Raw genomic sequence first — 21,609 nt, 5'->3', positions numbered from 1 at the left:
AGTCTAATAGATGGTCTAATAGTCTAATAGACATTGAGTGGCTGCTGCCAACATACTGACTCAACTCCAGCCACTTTAATAATGGAAACATTGATGTAAAAATGTATCATTAGCCACTTTAAACAATGCCACTTAATATATTTACATACCCTACATTACTCATCTCATATGTATATACTGTACTCTATACCATCTACTGCATCATGTTTACATACCCTACATTACTCATCTCATATGTATATACTGTACTCGATACCATCTACTGCATCTTGCCTATGCCGTTCTGTACCATCACTCATTCATATATCTTTATGTACATATTCTTTATCCCTTTACACTTGTGTGTATAAGGTAGTTGTTGTGGAATTGTTAGGTTAGATTACTCGTTGGTTATTACTGCATTGTCGGAACTAGAAGCACAAGCATTTCGCTACACTCGCATTAACATCTGCTAACCATGAGTATGTGACAAATAACATTTGATTTGAAGGAGTGGAATGTAATGGCTGAACAGCAACCCGACTGTCAAGTCCCTCTTCACTCACAGTTCCAGTATGAGCACCACGTCAGTGCGGGTCTCGTAGACATCATGCAACGCTACAATGTTGGGATGTGTGACCAGCTGTAGGATGTCCACCTCTCTCTCTATGTCTTCCCTCCTCACTCCCCTCCTGCTGGCCCGGCTCTGACACTTCTTCACGAACTTGGCAGCATACTCCAGACCCGAGCACTTGTCCCGGACACGCTTCACGATGGCAAACTGGCCACTGAGGATGCAAAGAGCACACAAAAAGAGGATGACAGCAAATTGACGACGAAGGATGCAGAGAACACATAAAAAAGGTACATTTGAAAATATAAATCTCTGAGATAGCACACAGAGGATGATATCATCTTTGACCTCATCCAATAGACTGGGAATGTCTGGGGAATTTGGGACTGACATGGTTGAACAACAGTCTGATGGTTGAACAACAGTTACAGTCTGATGGTTGAACAACAGTCTGATGGTTGAACAACAGTTACAGTCTGATGGTTGAACAACAGTCTGATGGTTGAACAACAGTCTGATGGTTGAACAACAGTCTGATGGTTGAACAACAGTTACAGTCTGATGGTTGAACAACAGTCTGATGGATGAACAACAGTCTGATGGTTGAACAACAGTTACAGTCTGATGGTTGAACAACAGTCTGATGGATGAACAACAGTCTGATGGTTGATGTCTGTTGAACAACAGTCTGATGGTTGAACAACAGTCTGATGGTTGAACAACAGTCTGATGGTTGAACAACAGTCTGATGGTTGAACAACAGTCTGATGGCTGAACAACAGTCTGATGGTTGAACAACAGTCTGATGGTTGAACAACAGTCTGATGGTTGAACAACAGTCTGATGGTTGAACAACAGTTACAGTCTGATGGTTGAACAACAGTCTGATGGTTGAACAACAGTCTGATGGTTGAACAACAGTCTGATGGTTGAACAACAGTCTGATGGTTGAACAACAGTCTGATGGCTGAACAACAGTCTGATGGTTGAACAACAGTCTGATGGTTGAACAACAGTTACAGTCTGATGGTTGAACAACAGTCTGATGGTTGAACAACAGTTACAGTCTGATGGTTGAACAACAGTCTGATGGTCTGATGGTTGAACAACAGTCTGATGGTTGAACAACAGTTACAACAGTCTGATGGATGAACAACAGTCTGATGGTTGAACAACAGTTACAGTCTGATGGTTGAACAACAGTCTGAACAACAGTCTGATGGTTGAACAACAGTCTGATGGTTGAACAACAGTCTGATGGTTGAACAACAGTCTGATGGCTGAACAACAGTCTGATGGTTGAACAACAGTCTGATGGTTGAACAACAGTCTGATGGTTGAACAACAGTCTGATGGTTGAACAACAGTTACAGTCTGATGGTTGAACAACAGTCTGATGGCTGAACAACAGTCTGATGGTTGAACAACAGTCTGATGGTTGAACAACAGTCTGATGGTTGAACAACAGTCTGATGGCTGAACAACAGTCTGATGGTTGAACAACAGTCTGATGGTTGAACAACAGTCTGATGGTTGAACAACAGTCTGATGGTTGAACAACAGTTACAGTCTGATGGTTGAACAACAGTCTGATGGTTGAACAACAGTTACAGTCTGATGGTTGAACAACAGTCTGATGGCTGAACAACAGTCTGATGGTTGAACAACAGTCTGATGGTTGAACAACAGTCTGATGGTTGAACAACAGTCTGATGGTTGAACAACAGTTACAGTCTGATGGATGAACAACAGTCTGATGGTTGAACAACAGTCTGATGGATGAACAACAGTCTGATGGTTGAACAACAGTCTGATGGTTGAACAACAGTCTGATGGATGAACAACAGTCTGATGGTTGAACAACAGTCTGATGGCTGAACAACAGTCTGATGGTTGAACAACAGTCTGATGGCTGAACAACAGTCTGATGGTTGAACAACAGTCTGATGGTTGAACAACAGTTATAGTCTGATGGTTGAACAACAGTCTGATGGTTGAACAACAGTTATAGTCTGATGGCTGAACAACAGTCTGATGGCTGAACAACAGTCTGATGGTTGAACAACAGTCTGATGGTTGAACAACAGTTATAGTCTGATGGCTGAACAACAGTCTGATGGTTGAACAACAGTCTGATGGTTGAACAACAGTTATAGTCTGATGGCTGAACAACAGTCTGATGGTTGAACAACAGTCTGATGGTTGAACAACAGTTATAGTCTGATGGCTGAACAACAGTCTGATGGTTGAACAACAGTCTGATGGCTGAACAACAGTCTGATGGTTGAACAACAGTCTGATGGTTGAACAACAGTTATAGTCTGATGGCTGAACAACAGTCTGATGGTTGAACAACAGTCTGATGGTTGAACAACAGTCTGATGGATGAACAACAGTCTGATGGTTGAACAACAGTTACAGTCTGATGGTTGAACAACAGTCTGATGGTTGAACAACAGTCTGATGGTTGAACAACAGTTATAGTCTGATGGTTGAACAACAGTCTGATGGATGAACAACAGTCTGATGGATGAACAACAGTCTGATGGTTGAACAACAGTTACAGTCTGATGGATGAACAACAGTCTGATGGATGAACAACAGTCTGATGGTTGAACAACAGTCTGATGGTTGAACAACAGTCTGATGGTTGAACAACAGTCTGATGGTTGAACAACAGTCTGATGGTTGAACAACAGTCTGATGGATGAACAACAGTCTGATGGTTGAACAACAGTCTGATGGATGAACAACAGTCTGATGGTTGAACAACAGTCTGATGGTTGAACAACAGTCTGATGGTTGAACAACAGTCTGATGGTTGAACAACAGTTACAGTCTGATGGTTGAACAACAGTCTGATGGTTGAACGACAGTCTGATGGTTGAACAACAGTCTGCAACGTGATCAGATCAGAGCTGTAGCAACTAGAGATCTGTAGCAACGTGATCAGATCAGAGCTGTAGCAACGTGATCAGATCAGAGCTGTAGCAACGTGATCAGATCAGAGCTGTAGCAACATGATCAGGTCAGAGCTGTAGCAACATGATCAGATCAGAGCTGTAACAACTAGAGACCTGTAGCAACGTGATCAGATCAGAGCTGTAGCAACGTGATCAGATCAGAGCTGAAGCAACGTGATCAGATCAGAGCTGAAGCAACGTGATCAGATCAGAGCTGAAGCAACGTGATCAGATCAGAGCTGTAGCAACGTGATCAGGTCAGAGCTGTAGCAACATGATCAGGTCAGAGCTGTAGCAACATGATCAGGTCAGAGCTGTAGCAACGTGATCAGGTCAGAGCTGTAGCAACATGATCAGATCAGAGCTGTAGCAACTAGAGATCTGTAGCAACGTGATCAGATCAGAGCTGTAACAACTAGAGATCTGTACTCTAGCAACATGTACCAGTCTGCTTCATGCCAAGCCACTTTCCCATCTTACCTAACTAACTAAGTCGCTGGCAGAGTGCAGCTTCCTGCCTCTCTAACTCTCCCAGTAAGCCATGGGGCACCACAACGGGATATTCAGGGGGACAATTTCACCTTAAGCAAAGATGACCGCTTTCCCTGCTCGGCTGCTAACTACTTATGACGATAAAAGAACACAGACTTAGAGTTTGGGCTTTGATTTGCTTGTGTCAGATGGGAGCAGAGTACAGCCAGAGAACTATTCTCCCACTCCATCAAATGTTCTGCCAAATATCTGAACCACCCCTCGTACTCCCAAATCTCCAGAAGAGGTCACAACAGAGGTGTTTCCCAAAGCTCCTACAACAGACTTATTGTTCTCGCATGTGTGGTTGTAAAGAGTTCCAGGACATAGCTACCACAACATAGCTACCATAGCTTCCAGGACATAGCTACCACAACATAGCTACCATAGCTTCCAGGACATAGCTACCACAACATAGCTACCATAGCTTCCAGGACATAGCTACCACAACATAGCTACCATAGCTTCCAGGACATAGCTACCACAACATAGCTACCACAACATAGCTACCATAGCTACCACAACATAGCTACCACAACATAGCTACCATAGCTTCCAGGACATAGCTACCACAACATAGCTACCATAGCTACCACAACATAGCTACCATAGCTTCCAGGACATAGCTACCATAGCTACCACAACATAGCTACCATAGCTTCCAGGACATAGCTCCCAGGACATAGCTACCACAACATAGCTACCACAACATAGCTACCATAGCTTCCAGGACATAGCTACCATAGCTTCCAGGACATAGCTACCATAGGTACCACAACATAGCTACCATAGCTTCCAGGACATAGCAACAAGGACATAGCTACCACAACATAGATACCATAGCTTCCAGGACATAGCTACCATAGCTACCACAACATAGCTACCATAGCTTCCAGGACATAGCTACCATAGCTTCCAGGACATAGCTACCGTAGCTACCACAACATAGCTACCACAACATAGCTACCACAACATAGCTACCATAGCTTCCAGGACATAGCTACCATAGCTTCCAGGACATAGCTACCATAGCTTCCAGGACATAGCTACCATAGCTTCCAGGACATAGCTACCACAACATAGCTACCATAGCTTCCAGGACATAGCTACCATAGCTACCACAACATAGCTACCATAGCTTCCAGGACATAGCTACCATAGCTACCACAACATAGCTACCATAGCTTCCAGGACATAGCTTCCAGGACATAGCTACCACAACATAGCTACCATAGCTACCACAACATAGCTACCATAGCTTCCAGGACATAGCTACCATAGCTACCACAACATAGCTACCATAGCTTCCAGGACATAGCTACCATAGCTTCCAGGACATAGCTACCATAGCTACCACAACATAACTACCATAGCTACCACAACATAGCTACCACAACATAGCTACCATAGCTACCACAACATAGCTACCATAGCTTCCAGGACATAGCTACCATAGCTTCCAGGACATAGCTACCACAACATAGCTACCACAACATAGCTACCATAGCTACCACAACATAGCTACCATAGCTTCCAGGACATAGCTACCATAGCTTCCAGGACATAGCTACCATAGCTTCCAGGACATAGCTACCACAACATAGCTACCATAGCTTCCAGGACATAGCTACCATAGCTACCACAACATAGCTACCATAGCTTCCAGGACATAGCTACCATAGCTACCACAACATAGCTACCATAGCTTCCAGGACATAGCTACCACAACATAGCTGCCATAGCTTCCAGGACATAGCTACCACAACATAGCTACCATAGCTACCACAACATAGCTACCATAGCTTCCAGGACATAGCTACCATAGCTACCATAGCTTCCAGGACATAGCTACCACAACATAGCTACCATAGCTACCACAACATAGCTACCATAGCTACCACAACATAGCTACCATAGCTTCCAGGACATAGCTACCACAACATAACTACCATAGCTACCACAACATAGCTACCATAGCTTCCAGGACATAGCTACCACAACATAGCTACCATAGCTACCACAACATAGCTACCATAGCTTCCAGGACATAGCTACCACAACATAGCTACCATAGCTTCCAGGACATAGCTACCACAACATAGCTACCACAACATAGCTACCACAACATAGCTACCATAGCTACCATAGCTACCACAACATAGCTACCATAGCTTCCAGGACATAGCTACCACAACATAGCTACCACAACATAGCTACCACAACATAGCTACCATAGCTACCATAGCTACCACAACATAGCTACCATAGCTTCCAGGACATAGCTACCATAGCTTCCAGGACATAGCTACCACAACATAGCATGGTGGTGGCAGCATCACGTCTGTGGGGATTTTTTTCAGCGGCAGGGACTGGGAGACTAGTCAGGATCGAGGCAAAGATGAACGGAGCAAAGTACAGAGAGATCCTTGATGAAAACCTGCTGCAGGGCACTCAGGACCTCAGATTGGGGCGAAGGTTCACCATCCAACAGGACAACAACCCTAAGCACACAGCCAAGACAACGCAGGAGTGGCTTCAGGACAATTCTCTGAATGTCTTTGAGTGGTCAAGCCAGAGCCTGGACTTGAACCCAAACTAACATCTCTAAAGAGACCTGAAAATAGCTGTGCAGCGACGCTCCTCATCCAACCTGACTGTGTTTGAGAGGATCTGCAGAGGAGAATGGGAGAAACTCCCCAAATACAGGTGTTGTCACGTTCGTTGTACCAAGGCGCAGCGTACTTGGAGTTCCACATACTTTTAATGAATAAAGTAAGGAATAAACTAACCGTGACGGACAATGCAGTGTGAACAGAAAACATAGAAAATATAAACTAGAACAACCCCCCCCAGTCACGCCCTGACCTGAGTCACGTTCCCAATGCCAATAAAGCCCTTTAAATTTATAGTGGTTTAAAGAGAGAGCGATAACACATGTTCCCAATGCCAATAAAGCCCTTTAAATTTATAGTGGTTTAAAGAGAGAGCGATAACACATGTTCCCAATGCCAATAAAGCCCTTTAAATTTAGAGTGGTATAAAGAGAGAGCGATAACACATGTTCCCAATGCCAATAAAGCCCTGAGAGACTCAGTTTACTCACAGGGAGGAATGTAGGCCCTGAGGCAGACCTGGACACACGGCAACTCAAATGGTCTCACTGTCTGTGGTGTCGTCAGGACATTTCACCCCCAGAGACCCAGCTCTGAAAGCCTGTCTCAGATGACTAATAACACAGTAAAGTGATGACTGTTGTAATGTGTGAATCTAATGGAGACAAAGTTGTTACATTGCAGGAATAAAGATTCAGCGTCCAGTTGCCTGAGGGGAAGAATAGTCATGTTCAACACCATGTCAACATATTCTATAAAGGATAACAAATGTATGTAAATTAAAACTAAACGTCGTGTTTTAGATATGAAGGGTTCAGTTAGGCAGTGGTGGCTCTAGATCACCAGCAGGACAGAGAGACAGTCCTGTATGTGGGAGGAGAGGTATTGCATAGGGGCCTTGTGTTTTTCTGTAGTAAACAACACTGCAGTAAGGATGTACTAGTGAGCCAACACTGCAGTAAGCATGTACTACTGAGCCAACACTGCAGTAAGCATGTACTAGTGAGCCAACAGTGCAGTAAGCATATACTAGTGAGCCAACAGTGCAGTAGGCTGGACTAGTGAACCAACAGTGCAGTAAGGCTGGACTAGTGAACCAACAGTGCAGTAGGCTGGACTAGTGAACCAACAGTGCAGTAGGCTGGACTAGTGAACCAACAGTGCAGTAGGCTGGACTAGTGAACCAACAGTGCAGTAGGCTGGACTAGTGAACCAACAGTGCAGTAAGGCTGGACTAGTGAACCAACAGTGAGTAAGGCTGGACTAGTGAACCAACAGTGCAGTAGGCTGGACTAGTGAACCAACAGTGCAGTAGGCTGGACTAGTGAACCAACAGTGCAGTAAGGCTGGACTAGTGAACCAACAGTGCAGTAGGCTGGACTAGTGAACCAACAGTGCAGTAGGCTGGACTAGTGAACCAACAGTGCAGTAGGCTGGACTAGTGAACCAACAGTGCAGTAGGCTGGACTAGTGAACCAACAGTGCAGTAGGCTGGACTAGTGAACCAACAGTGCAGTAGGCTGGACTAGTGAACCAACAGTGCAGTAGGCTGGTCTAGTGAACCAACAGTGCAGTAGGCTGGACTAGAGAACCAACAGTGCAGTAGGCTGGACTAGTGAACCAACAGTGCAGTAGGCTGGACTAGTGAACCAACAGTGCAGTAAGGCTGGACTAGTGAACCAACAGTGCAGTAAGGTTGGACTAGTGAACCAACAGTGCAGTAGGCTGGACTAGTGAACCAACAGTGCAGTAGGCTGGACTAGTGAACCAACAGTGCAGTAGGCTGGACTAGTGAACCAACAGTGCAGTAGGCTGGTCTAGTGAACCAACAGTGCAGTAGGCTGGACTAGAGAACCAACAGTGCAGTAGGCTGGACTAGTGAACCAACAGTGCAGTAGGCTGGACTAGTGAACCAACAGTGCAGTATGGCTGGACTAGTGAACCAACAGTGCAGTAAGGTTGGACTAGTGAACCAACAGTGCAGTAGGCTGGACTAGTGAACCAACAGTGCAGTAAGGTTGGACTAGTGAACCAACAGTGCAGTAGGCTGGACTAGTGAACCAACAGTGCAGTAAGGTTGGACTAGTGAACCAACAGTGAGTAAGGCTGGACTAGTGAACCAACAGTGCAGTAAGGCTGGACTAGTGAACCAACAGTGCAGTAGGCTGGACTAGTGAACCAACAGTGCAGTAGGCTGGACTAGTGAACCAACAGTGCAGTAGGCTGGACTAGTGAACCAACAGTGCAGTAGGCTGGACTAGTGAACCAACAGTGCAGTAGGCTGGACTAGTGAACCAACAGTGCAGTAAGGTTGCAGTAGGTTGGACTAGTGAACCAACAGTGCAGTAAGGATGCAGTAGGCTGGACTAGTGAACCAACAGTGCAGTAGGTTGGACTAGTGAACCAACAGTGCAGTAAGGTTGGACTAGTGAACCAACAGTGTAGTAGGCTGGACTAGTGAACCAACAGTGCAGTAGGCTGGACTAGTGAACCAACAGTGAGTAAGGCTGGACTAGTGAGCCAACAGTGCAGTAAGGCTGGACTAGTGAACCAACAGTGCAGTAGGCTGGACTAGTGAACCAACAGTGCAGTAGGCTGGACTAGTGAACCAACAGTGCAGTAAGGCTGGACTAGTGAACCAACAGTGCAGTAGGCTGGACTAGTGAACCAACAGTGCAGTAGGCTGGACTAGTGAACCAACAGTGCAGTAGGCTGGACTAGTGAACCAACAGTGCAGTAAGGTTGCAGTAGGTTGGACTAGTGAACCAACAGTGCAGTAAGGATGCAGTAGGCTGGACTAGTGAACCAAGAGTGCAGTAGGTTGGACTAGTGAACCAACAGTGCAGTAAGGTTGGACTAGTGAACCAACAGTGTAGTAGGCTGGACTAGTGAACCAACAGTGCAGTAGGCTGGACTAGTGAACCAACAGTGAGTAAGGCTGGACTAGTGAGCCAACAGTGCAGTAAGGCTGGACTAGTGAACCAACAGTGCAGTAGGCTGGACTAGTGAACCAACAGTGCAGTAGGCTGGACTAGTGAACCAACAGTGCAGTAAGGCTGGACTAGTGAACCAACAGTGCAGTAGGCTGGACTAGTGAACCAACAGTGCAGTAGGCTGGACTAGTGAACCAACAGTGCAGTAAGGCTGGACTAGTGAACCAACAGTGAGTAAGGCTGGACTAGTGAACCAACAGTGCAGTAGGCTGGACTAGTGAACCAACAGTGCAGTAGGCTGGACTAGTGAACCAACAGTGAGTAAGGCTGGACTAGTGAGCCAACAGTGCAGTAAGGCTGGACTAGTGAACCAACAGTGCAGTAGGCTGGACTAGTGAACCAACAGTGCAGTAGGCTGGACTAGTGAACCAACAGTGCAGTAAGGCTGGACTAGTGAACCAACAGTGCAGTAAGGCTGGACTAGTGAACCAACAGTGAGTAAGGCTGGACTAGTGAACCAACAGTGCAGTAGGCTGGACTAGTGAACCAACAGTGCAGTAGGCTGGACTAGTGAACCAACAGTGCAGTAAGGTTGGACTAGTGAACCAACAGTGCAGTAGGCTGGACTAGTGAACCAACAGTGCAGTAAGGTTGGACTAGTGAACCAACAGTGAGTAAGGCTGGACTAGTGAACCAACAGTGCAGTAAGGCTGGACTAGTGAACCAACAGTGCAGTAGGCTGACTAGTGAACCAACAGTGCAGTAGGCTGACTAGTGAACCAACAGTGCAGTAGGCTGGACTAGTGAACCAACAGTGCAGTAGGCTGGACTAGTGAACCAACAGTGCAGTAAGGTTGCAGTAGGTTGGACTAGTGAACCAACAGTGCAGTAGGATGCAGTAGGCTGGACTAGTGAACCAACAGTGCAGTAGGTTGGACTAGTGAACCAACAGTGCAGTAAGGTTGGACTAGTGAACCAACAGTGTAGTAGGCTGGACTAGTGAACCAACAGTGCAGTAGGCTGGACTAGTGAACCAACAGTGAGTAAGGCTGGACTAGTGAGCCAACAGTGCAGTAAGGCTGGACTAGTGAACCAACAGTGCAGTAGGCTGGACTAGTGAACCAACAGTGCAGTAGGCTGGACTAGTGAACCAACAGTGCAGTAAGGCTGGACTAGTGAACCAACAGTGCAGTAGGCTGGACTAGTGAACCAACAGTGCAGTAGGCTGGACTAGTGAACCAACAGTGCAGTAGGCTGGACTAGTGAACCAACAGTGCAGTAAGGTTGCAGTAGGTTGGACTAGTGAACCAACAGTGCAGTAAGGATGCAGTAGGCTGGACTAGTGAACCAACAGTGCAGTAGGTTGGACTAGTGAACCAACAGTGCAGTAAGGTTGGACTAGTGAACCAACAGTGTAGTAGGCTGGACTAGTGAACCAACAGTGCAGTAGGCTGGACTAGTGAACCAACAGTGAGTAAGGCTGGACTAGTGAGCCAACAGTGCAGTAAGGCTGGACTAGTGAACCAACAGTGCAGTAGGCTGGACTAGTGAACCAACAGTGCAGTAGGCTGGACTAGTGAACCAACAGTGCAGTAAGGCTGGACTAGTGAACCAACAGTGCAGTAGGCTGGACTAGTGAACCAACAGTGCAGTAGGCTGGACTAGTGAACCAACAGTGCAGTAAGGCTGGACTAGTGAACCAACAGTGAGTAAGGCTGGACTAGTGAACCAACAGTGCAGTAGGCTGGACTAGTGAACCAACAGTGCAGAAGGCTGGACTAGTGAACCAACAGTGCAGTAAGGCTGGACTAGTGAACCAACAGTGCAGTAGGCTGGACTAGTGAACCAACAGTGCAGTAGGCTGGACTAGTGAACCAACAGTGCAGTAGGCTGGACTAGTGAACCAACAGTGCAGTAGGCTGGACTAGTGAACCAACAGTGCAGTAGGCTGGACTAGTGAACCAACAGTGCAGTAGGCTGGACTAGTGAACCAACAGTGCAGTAGGCTGGACTAGAGAACCAACAGTGCAGTAGGCTGGACTAGTGAACCAACAGTGCAGTAAGGCTGGACTAGTGAACCAACAGTGAGTAAGGCTGTAGTAGGTTGGACTAGTGAACCAACAGTGCAGTAGGCTGGACTAGTGAACCAACAGTGCAGTAGGCTGGACTAGAGAACCAACAGTGCAGTAAGGTTGGACTAGTGAACCAACAGTACAGTAGGCTGGACTAGTGAACCAACAGTGCAGTAGGCTGGACTAGTGAACCAATAGTGCAGTAAGGCTGGACTAGTGAACCAACAGTGCAGTAGGCTGGACTAGAGAACCAACAGTGCAGTAGGCTGGACTAGTGAACCAACAGTGCAGTAAGGCTGGACTAGTGAACCAACAGTGCAGTAGGCTGGACTAGAGAACCAACAGTGAGTAAGGCTGGACTAGTGAACCAACAATGCAGTAGGCTGGACTAGAGAACCAACAGTGCAGTAGGCTGGACTAGTGAACCAACAGTGCAGTAAGGCTGGACTAGTGAACCAACAGTGCAGTAGGCTGACTAGAGAACCAACAGTGCAGTAGGCTGGACTAGTGAACCAACAGTGAGTAAGGCTGGACTAGTGAACCAACAGTGCAGTAGGCTGGACTAGTGAACCAACAGTGCAGTAGGCTGGACTAGTGAACCAACAGTGCAGTAGGTTAGACTAGTGAACCAACAGTGCAGTAGGCTGGACTAGTGAACCAACAGTGCAGTAAGGTTAGACTAGTGAACCAACAGTGAGTAAGGCTGGACTATTGAACCAACAGTGCAGTATGCTGGACTAGTGAACCAACAGTGCAGTAGGCTGGACTAGTGAACCAACAGTGCAGTAGGTTAGACTAGTGAACCAACAGTGCAGTAGGCTGGACTAGTGAACCAACAGTGCAGTAAGGTTAGACTAGTGAACCAACAGTGAGTAAGGCTGGACTAGTGAACCAACAGTGCAGTAGGCTGGACTAGTGAACCAACAGTGCAGTAAGGCTGGACTAGTGAACCAACAGTGCAGTAAGGTTGGACTAGTGAACCAACAGTGAGTAAGGCTGGACTAGTGAACCAACAGTGCAGTAAGGCTGGACTAGTGAACCAACAGTGCAGTAGGCTGGACTAGTGAACCAACAGTGCAGTAAGGCTGGACTAGTGAACCAACAGTGCAGTAGGCTGGACTAGTGAACCAACAGTGCAGTAGGCTGACTAGTGACCCAACAGTGCAGTAAGGTTGCAGTAGGTTGGACTAGTGAACCAACAGTGCAGTAAGGATGCAGTAGGCTGGACTAGTGAACCAACAGTGCAGTAGGTTGGACTAGTGAACCAACAGTGCAGTAAGGTTGGACTAGTGAACCAACAGTGTAGTAGGCTGGACTACTGAACCAACAGTGCATTAGGCTGGACTAGTGAACCAACAGTGAGTAAGGCTGGACTAGTGAGCCAACAGTGCAGTAAGGCTGGACTAGTGAACCAACAGTGCAGTAGGCTGGACTAGTGAACCAACAGTGCAGTAGGCTGGACTAGTGAACCAACAGTGAAGTAGGCTGGACTAGTGAACCAACAGTGCAGTAAGGCTGGACTAGTGAACCAACAGTGAGTAAGGCTGGACTAGTGAACCAACAGTGCAGTAGGCTGGACTAGTGAACCAACAGTGCAGTAGGCTGGACTAGTGAACCAACAGTGCAGTAAGGCTGGACTAGTGAACCAACAGTGCAGTAGGCTGGACTAGTGAACCAACAGTGCAGTAGGCTGGACTAGTGAACCAACAGTGCAGTAGGCTGGACTAGTGAACCAACAGTGCAGTAGGCTGGACTAGTGAACAAACAGTGCAGTAGGCTGGACTAGTGAACCAACAGTGCAGTAGGCTGGACTAGTGAACCAACAGTGCAGTAGGCTGGACTAGTGAACCAACAGTGCAGTAGGCTGGAGTAGTGAACCAACAGTGCAGTAAGGTTGCAGTAGGTTGGACTAGTGAACCAACAGTGCAGTAAGGATGCAGTAGGCTGGACTAGTGAACCAACAGTGCAGTAGGTTGGACTAGTGAACCAACAGTGCAGTAAGGTTGGACTAGTGAACCAACAGTGTAGTAGGCTGGACTAGTGAACCAACAGTGCAGTAGGCTGGACTAGTGAACCAACAGTGAGTAAGGCTGGACTAGTGAACCAACAGTGCAGTAGGCTGGACTAGTGAACCAACAGTGCAGTAAGGCTGGACTAGTGAACCAACAGCGCAGTAGGCTGGACTAGTGAACCAACAGTGCAGTAGGCTGGACTAGTGAACCAACAGTGCAGTGCAGGCAGTAGGTTGGACTAGTGAACCAACAGTGCAGTAAGGATGCAGTAGGCTGGACTAGTGAACCAACAGTGCAGTAGGTTGGACTAGTGAACCAACAGTGCAGTAAGGTTGGACTAGTGAACCAACAGTGTAGTAGGCTGGACTAGTGAACCAACAGTGCAGTAGGCTGGACTAGTGAACCAACAGTGAGTAAGGCTGGACTAGTGAACCAACAGTGCAGTAGGCTGGACTAGAGAACCAACAGTGCAGTAAGGTTGGACTAGTGAACCAACAGTACAGTAGGCTGGACTAGTGAACCAACAGTGCAGTAGGCTGGACTAGTGAACCAATAGTGCAGTAAGGCTGGACTAGTGAACCAACAGTGCAGTAGGCTGGACTAGAGAACCAACAGTGCAGTAGGCTGGACTAGTGAACCAACAGTGCAGTAAGGCTGGACTAGTGAACCAACAGTGCAGTAGGCTGGACTAGAGAACCAACAGTGAGTAAGGCTGGACTAGTGAACCAACAATGCAGTAGGCTGGACTAGAGAACCAACAGTGCAGTAGGCTGGACTAGTGAACCAACAGTGCAGTAAGGCTGGACTAGTGAACCAACAGTGCAGTAGGCTGGACTAGAGAACCAACAGTGCATTAGGCTGGACTAGTGAACCAACAGTGAGTAAGGCTGGACTAGTGAACCAACAGTGCAGTAGGCTGGACTAGTGAACCAACAGTGCAGTAGGCTGGACTAGAGAACCAACAGTGCAGTAGGCTGGACTAGTGAACCAACAGTGAGTAAGGCTGGACTAGTGAACCAACAGTGCAGTAGGCTGGACTAGTGAACCAACAGTGCAGTAGGCTGGACTAGTGAACCAACAGTGCAGTAGGTTAGACTAGTGAACCAACAGTGCAGTAGGCTGGACTAGTGAACCAACAGTGCAGTAAGGTTAGACTAGTGAACCAACAGTGAGTAAGGCTGGACTATTGAACCAACAGTGCAGTATGCTGGACTAGTGAACCAACAGTGCAGTAGGCTGGACTAGTGAACCAACAGTGCAGTAGGTTAGACTAGTGAACCAACAGTGCAGTAGGCTGGACTAGTGAACCAACAGTGCAGTAAGGTTAGACTAGTGAACCAACAGTGAGTAAGGCTGGACTAGTGAACCAACAGTGCAGTAGGCTGGACTAGTGAACCAACAGTGCAGTAAGGCTGGACTAGTGAACCAACAGTGCAGTAAGGTTGGACTAGTGAACCAACAGTGCAGTAGGCTGGACTAGTGAACCAACAGTGCAGTAAGGTTGGACTAGTGAACCAACAGTGCAGTAAGGCTGGACTAGTGAACCAACAGTGAGTAAGGCTGGACTAGTGAACCAACAGTGCAGTAGGCTGGACTAGTGAACCAACAGTGCAGTAGGCTGGACTAGTGAACCAACAGTGAGTAAGGCTGGACTAGTGAGCCAACAGTGCAGTAAGGCTGGACTAGTGAACCAACAGTGCAGTAGGCTGGACTAGTGAACCAACAGTGCAGTAGGCTGGACTAGTGAACCAACAGTGCAGTAAGGCTGGACTAGTGAACCAACAGTGCAGTAAGGCTGGACTAGTGAACCAACAGTGAGTAAGGCTGGACTAGTGAACCAACAGTGCAGTAGGCTGACTAGTGAACCAACAGTGCAGTAGGCTGGACTAGTGAACCAACAGTGCAGTAAGGTTGGACTAGTGAACCAACAGTGCAGTAGGCTGGACTAGTGAACCAACAGTGCAGTAAGGTTGGACTAGTGAACCAACAGTGAGTAAGGCTGGACTAGTGAACCAACAGTGCAGTAAGGCTGGACTAGTGAACCAACAGTGCAGTAGGCTGGACTAGTGAACCAACAGTGCAGTAGGCTGGACTAGTGAACCAACAGTGCAGTAGGCTGGACTAGTGAACCAACAGTGCAGTAGGCTGGACTAGTGAACCAACAGTGCAGTAAGGTTGCAGTAGGTTGGACTAGTGAACCAACAGTGCAGTAAGGATGCAGTAGGCTGGACTAGTGAACCAACAGTGCAGTAGGTTGGACTAGTGAACCAACAGTGCAGTAAGGCTGACTAGTGAACCAACAGTGCAGTAGGCTGGACTAGTGAACCAACAGTGCAGTAGGCTGGACTAGTGAACCAACAGTGCAGTGAGCCAACAGCAGTAAGGCTGGACTAGTGAACCAACAGTGCAGTAGGCTGGACTAGTGAACCAACAGTGCAGTAGGCTGGACTAGTGAACCAACAGTGCAGTAAGGCTGGACTAGTGAACCAACAGTGCAGTAGGCTGGACTAGTGAACCAACAGTGCAGTAGGCTGGACTAGTGAACCAACAGTGCAGTAGGCTGGACTAGTGAACCAACAGTGCAGTAAGGTTGCAGTAGGTTGGACTAGTGAACCAACAGTGCAGTAAGGATGCAGTAGGCTGGACTAGTGAACCAACAGTGCAGTAGGTTGGACTAGTGAACCAACAGTGCAGTAAGGTTGGACTAGTGAACCAACAGTGTAGTAGGCTGGACTAGTGAACCAACAGTGCAGTAGGCTGGACTAGTGAACCAACAGTGAGTAAGGCTGGACTAGTGAGCCAACAGTGCAGTAAGGCTGGACTAGTGAACCAACAGTGCAGTAGGCTGGACTAGTGAACCAACAGTGCAGTAGGCTGGACTAGTGAACCAACAGTGCAGTAAGGCTGGACTAGTGAACCAACAGTGCAGTAGGCTGGACTAGTGAACCAACAGTGCAGTAGGCTGGACTAGTGAACCAACAGTGCAGTAAGGCTGGACTAGTGAACCAACAGTGAGTAAGGCTGGACTAGTGAACCAACAGTGCAGTAGGCTGGACTAGTGAACCAACAGTGCAGAAGGCTGACTAGTGAACCAACAGTGCAGTAAGGCTGACTAGTGAACCAACAGTGCAGTAGGCTGGACTAGTGAACCAACAGTGCAGTAGGCTGGACTAGTGAACCAACAGTGCAGTAGGCTGGACTAGTGAACCAACAGTGCAGTAGGCTGGACTAGTGAACCAACAGTGCAGTAGGCTGGACTAGTGAACCAACAGTGCAGTAGGCTGGACTAGTGAACCAACAGTGCAGTAGGCTGACTAGAGAACCAACAGTGCAGTAGGCTGGACTAGTGAACCAACAGTGCAGTAAGGCTGGACTAGTGAACCAACAGTGAGTAAGGCTGTAGTAGGTTGGACTAGTGAACCAACAGTGCAGTAGGCTGGACTAGTGAACCAACAGTGCAGTAGGCTGGACTAGAGAACCAACAGTGCAGTAAGGTTGGACTAGTGAACCAACAGTACAGTAGGCTGACTAGTGAACCAACAGTGCAGTAGGCTGGACTAGTGAACCAATAGTGCAGTAAGGCTGGACTAGTGAACCAACAGTGCAGTAGGCTGGACTAGAGAACCAACAGTGCAGTAGGCTGGACTAGTGAACCAACAGTGCAGTAAGGCTGGACTAGTGAACCAACAGTGCAGTAGGCTGGACTAGAGAACCAACAGTGAGTAAGGCTGGACTAGTGAACCAACAATGCAGTAGGCTGGACTAGAGAACCAACAGTGCAGTAGGCTGGACTAGTGAACCAACAGTGCAGTAAGGCTGGACTAGTGAACCAACAGTGCAGTAGGCTGGACTAGAGAACCAACAGTGCAGTAGGCTGGACTAGTGAACCAACAGTGAGTAAGGCTGGACTAGTGAACCAACAGTGCAGTAGGCTGGACTAGTGAACCAACAGTGCAGTAGGCTGGACTAGTGAACCAACAGTGCAGTAGGTTAGACTAGTGAACCAACAGTGCAGTAGGCTGGACTAGTGAACCAACAGTGCAGTAAGGTTAGACTAGTGAACCAACAGTGAGTAAGGCTGGACTATTGAACCAACAGTGCAGTATGCTGGACTAGTGAACCAACAGTGCAGTAGGCTGGACTAGTGAACCAACAGTGCAGTAGGTTAGACTAGTGAACCAACAGTGCAGTAGGCTGGACTAGTGAACCAACAGTGCAGTAAGGTTAGACTAGTGAACCAACAGTGAGTAAGGCTGGACTAGTGAACCAACAGTGCAGTAGGCTGGACTAGTGAACCAACAGTGCAGTAAGGCTGGACTAGTGAACCAACAGTGCAGTAAGGTTGGACTAGTGAACCAACAGTGAGTAAGGCTGGACTAGTGAACCAACAGTGCAGTAAGGCTGGACTAGTGAACCAACAGTGCAGTAGGCTGGACTAGTGAACCAACAGTGCAGTAAGGCTGGACTAGTGAACCAACAGTGCAGTAGGCTGGACTAGTGAACCAACAGTGCAGTAGGCTGGACTAGTGACCCAACAGTGCAGTAAGGTTGCAGTAGGTTGGACTAGTGAACCAACAGTGCAGTAAGGATGCAGTAGGCTGGACTAGTGAACCAACAGTGCAGTAGGTTGGACTAGTGAACCAACAGTGCAGTAAGGTTGGACTAGTGAACCAACAGTGTAGTAGGCTGGACTACTGAACCAACAGTGCATTAGGCTGGACTAGTGAACCAACAGTGAGTAAGGCTGGACTAGTGAGCCAACAGTGCAGTAAGGCTGGACTAGTGAACCAACAGTGCAGTAGGCTGGACTAGTGAACCAACAGTGCAGTAGGCTGGACTAGTGAACCAACAGTGAAGTAGGCTGGACTAGTGAACCAACAGTGCAGTAAGGCTGGACTAGTGAACCAACAGTGAGTAAGGCTGGACTAGTGAACCAACAGTGCAGTAGGCTGGACTAGTGAACCAACAGTGCAGTAGGCTGGACTAGTGAACCAACAGTGCAGTAAGGCTGGACTAGTGAACCAACAGTGCAGTAGGCTGGACTAGTGAACCAACAGTGCAGTAGGCTGGACTAGTGAACCAACAGTGCAGTAGGCTGGACTAGTGAACCAACAGTGCAGTAGGCTGGACTAGTGAACAAACAGTGCAGTAGGCTGGACTAGTGAACCAACAGTGCAGTAGGCTGGACTAGTGAACCAACAGTGCAGTAGGCTGACTAGTGAACCAACAGTGCAGTAGGCTGGAGTAGTGAACCAACAGTGCAGTAAGGTTGCAGTAGGTTGGACTAGTGAACCAACAGTGCAGGATGCAGTAGGCTGACTAGTGAACCAACAGTGCAGTAGGTTGGACTAGTGAACCAACAGTGCAGTAAGGTTGGACTAGTGAACCAACAGTGTAGTAGGCTGGACTAGTGAACCAACAGTGCAGTAGGCTGGACTAGTGAACCAACAGTGAGTAAGGCTGGACTAGTGAACCAACAGTGCAGTAGGCTGGACTAGTGAACCAACAGTGCAGTAAGGCTGGACTAGTGAACCAACAGCGCAGTAGGCTGGACTAGTGAACCAACAGTGCAGTAGGCTGGACTAGTGAACCAACAGTGCAGTAGGCTGGACTAGTGAACCAACAGTGCAGTAAGGTTGCAGTAGGTTGGACTAGTGAACCAACAGTGCAGTAAGGATGCAGTAGGCTGGACTAGTGAACCAACAGTGCAGTAGGTTGGACTAGTGAACCAACAGTGCAGTAAGGTTGGACTAGTGAACCAACAGTGTAGTAGGCTGGACTAGTGAACCAACAGTGCAGTAGGCTGGACTAGTGAACCAACAGTGAGTAAGGCTGGACTAGTGAACCAACAGTGCAGTAGGCTGGACTAGAGAACCAACAGTGCAGTAAGGTTGGACTAGTGAACCAACAGTACAGTAGGCTGGACTAGTGAACCAACAGTGCAGTAGGCTGGACTAGTGAACCAATAGTGCAGTAAGGCTGGACTAGTGAACCAACAGTGCAGTAGGCTGGACTAGAGAACCAACAGTGCAGTAGGCTGGACTAGTGAACCAACAGTGCAGTAAGGCTGGACTAGTGAACCAACAGTGCAGTAGGCTGGACTAGAGAACCAACAGTGAGTAAGGCTGGACTAGTGAACCAACAATGCAGTAGGCTGGACTAGAGAACCAACAGTGCAGTAGGCTGGACTAGTGAACCAACAGTGCAGTAAGGCTGGACTAGTGAACCAACAGTGCAGTAGGCTGACTAGAGAACCAACAGTGCATTAGGCTGGACTAGTGAACCAACAGTGAGTAAGGCTGGACTAGTGAACCAACAGTGCAGTAGGCTGGACTAGTGAACCAACAGTGCAGTAGGCTGGACTAGAGAACCAACAGTGCAGTAGGCTGACTAGTGAACCAACAGTGAGTAAGGCTGGACTAGTGAACCAACAGTGCAGTAGGCTGGACTAGTGAACCAACAGTGCAGTAGGCTGGACTAGTGAACCAACAGTGCAGTAGGTTAGACTAGTGAACCAACAGTGCAGTAGGCTGACTAGTGAACCAACAGTGCAGTAAGGTTAGACTAGTGAACCAACAGTGAGTAAGGCTGACTATTGAACCAACAGTGCAGTATGCTGGACTAGTGAACCAACAGTGCAGTAGGCTGACTAGTGAACCAACAGTGCAGTAGGTTAGACTAGTGAACCAACAGTGCAGTAGGCTGGACTAGTGAACCAACAGTGCAGTAAGGTTAGACTAGTGAACCAACAGTGAGTAAGGCTGGACTAGTGAACCAACAGTGCAGTAGGCTGGACTAGTGAACCAACAGTGCAGTAAGGCTGGACTAGTGAACCAACAGTGCAGTAAGGTTGGACTAGTGAACCAACAGTGCAGTAGGCTGGACTAGTGAACCAACAGTGCAGTAAGGTTGGACTAGTGAACCAACAGTGAGTAAGGCTGGACTAGTGAACCAACAGTGCAGTAAGGCTGGACTAGTGAACCAACAGTGCAGTAGGCTGGACTAGTGAACCAACAGTGCAGTAAGGCTGGACTAGTGAACCAACAGTGCAGTAGGCTGGACTAGTGAACCAACAGTGCAGTAGGCTGGACTAGTGACCCAACAGTGCAGTAAGGTTGCAGTAGGTTGGACTAGTGAACCAACAGTGCAGTAAGGATGCAGTAGGCTGGACTAGTGAACCAACAGTGCAGTAGGTTGGACTAGTGAACCAACAGTGCAGTAAGGTTGGACTAGTGAACCAACAGTGTAGTAGGCTGGACTACTGAACCAACAGTGCATTAGGCTGGACTAGTGAACCAACAGTGAGTAAGGCTGGACTAGTGAGCCAACAGTGCAGTAAGGCTGGACTAGTGAACCAACAGTGCAGTAGGCTGGACTAGTGAACCAACAGTGCAGTAGGCTGGACTAGTGAACCAACAGTGCAGTAGGCTGACTAGTGAACCAACAGTGCAGTAGGCTGGACTAGTGAACCAACAGTGCAGTAAGGCTGACTAGTGAACCAACAGTGAGTAAGGCTGGACTAGTGAACCAACAGTGCAGTAGGCTGGACTAGTGAACCAACAGTGCAGTAGGCTGGACTAGTGAACCAACAGTGCAGTAAGGCTGGACTAGTGAACCAACAGTGCAGTAGGCTGGACTAGTGAACCAACAGTGCAGTAGGCTGGACTAGTGAACCAACAGTGCAGTAGGCTGGACTAGTGAACCAACAGTGCAGTAGGCTGGACTAGTGAACAAACAGTGCAGTAGGCTGGACTAGTGAACCAACAGTGCAGTAGGCTGGACTAGTGAACCAACAGTGCAGTAGGCTGGACTAGTGAACCAACAGTGCAGTAGGCTGGAGTAGTGAACCAACAGTGCAGTAAGGTTGCAGTAGGTTGGACTAGTGAACCAACAGTGCAGTAAGGATGCAGTAGGCTGGACTAGTGAACCAACA

General features: G+C 47.8%; 1 protein-coding gene across 14 annotated transcripts in view; it reads right to left on the bottom strand.

Moving 5' to 3' along the window:
• The window catches only part of dapk2b (death-associated protein kinase 2b), a 128,786-nt gene that overhangs the window by 67,657 nt on the left and 39,520 nt on the right, over positions 1 to 21,609 (bottom strand). For all 14 annotated transcript variants that reach the window (XM_065002816.1, XM_065002815.1, XM_065002817.1 and 11 more), the window contains exon 3: positions 546 to 767. In XM_065002816.1, coding sequence (XP_064858888.1) covers positions 546 to 767 — 222 coding nt within the window. The remainder of the gene's footprint in view (positions 1 to 545; positions 768 to 21,609) is intronic.

Source organism: Oncorhynchus nerka, linkage group LG17, assembly GCF_034236695.1.
Source record: "Oncorhynchus nerka isolate Pitt River linkage group LG17, Oner_Uvic_2.0, whole genome shotgun sequence".
NCBI classification, from domain to species: Eukaryota; Metazoa; Chordata; class Actinopteri; order Salmoniformes; family Salmonidae; genus Oncorhynchus; species Oncorhynchus nerka.
This window is presented reverse-complemented; position numbering and strand designations above follow the sequence as displayed.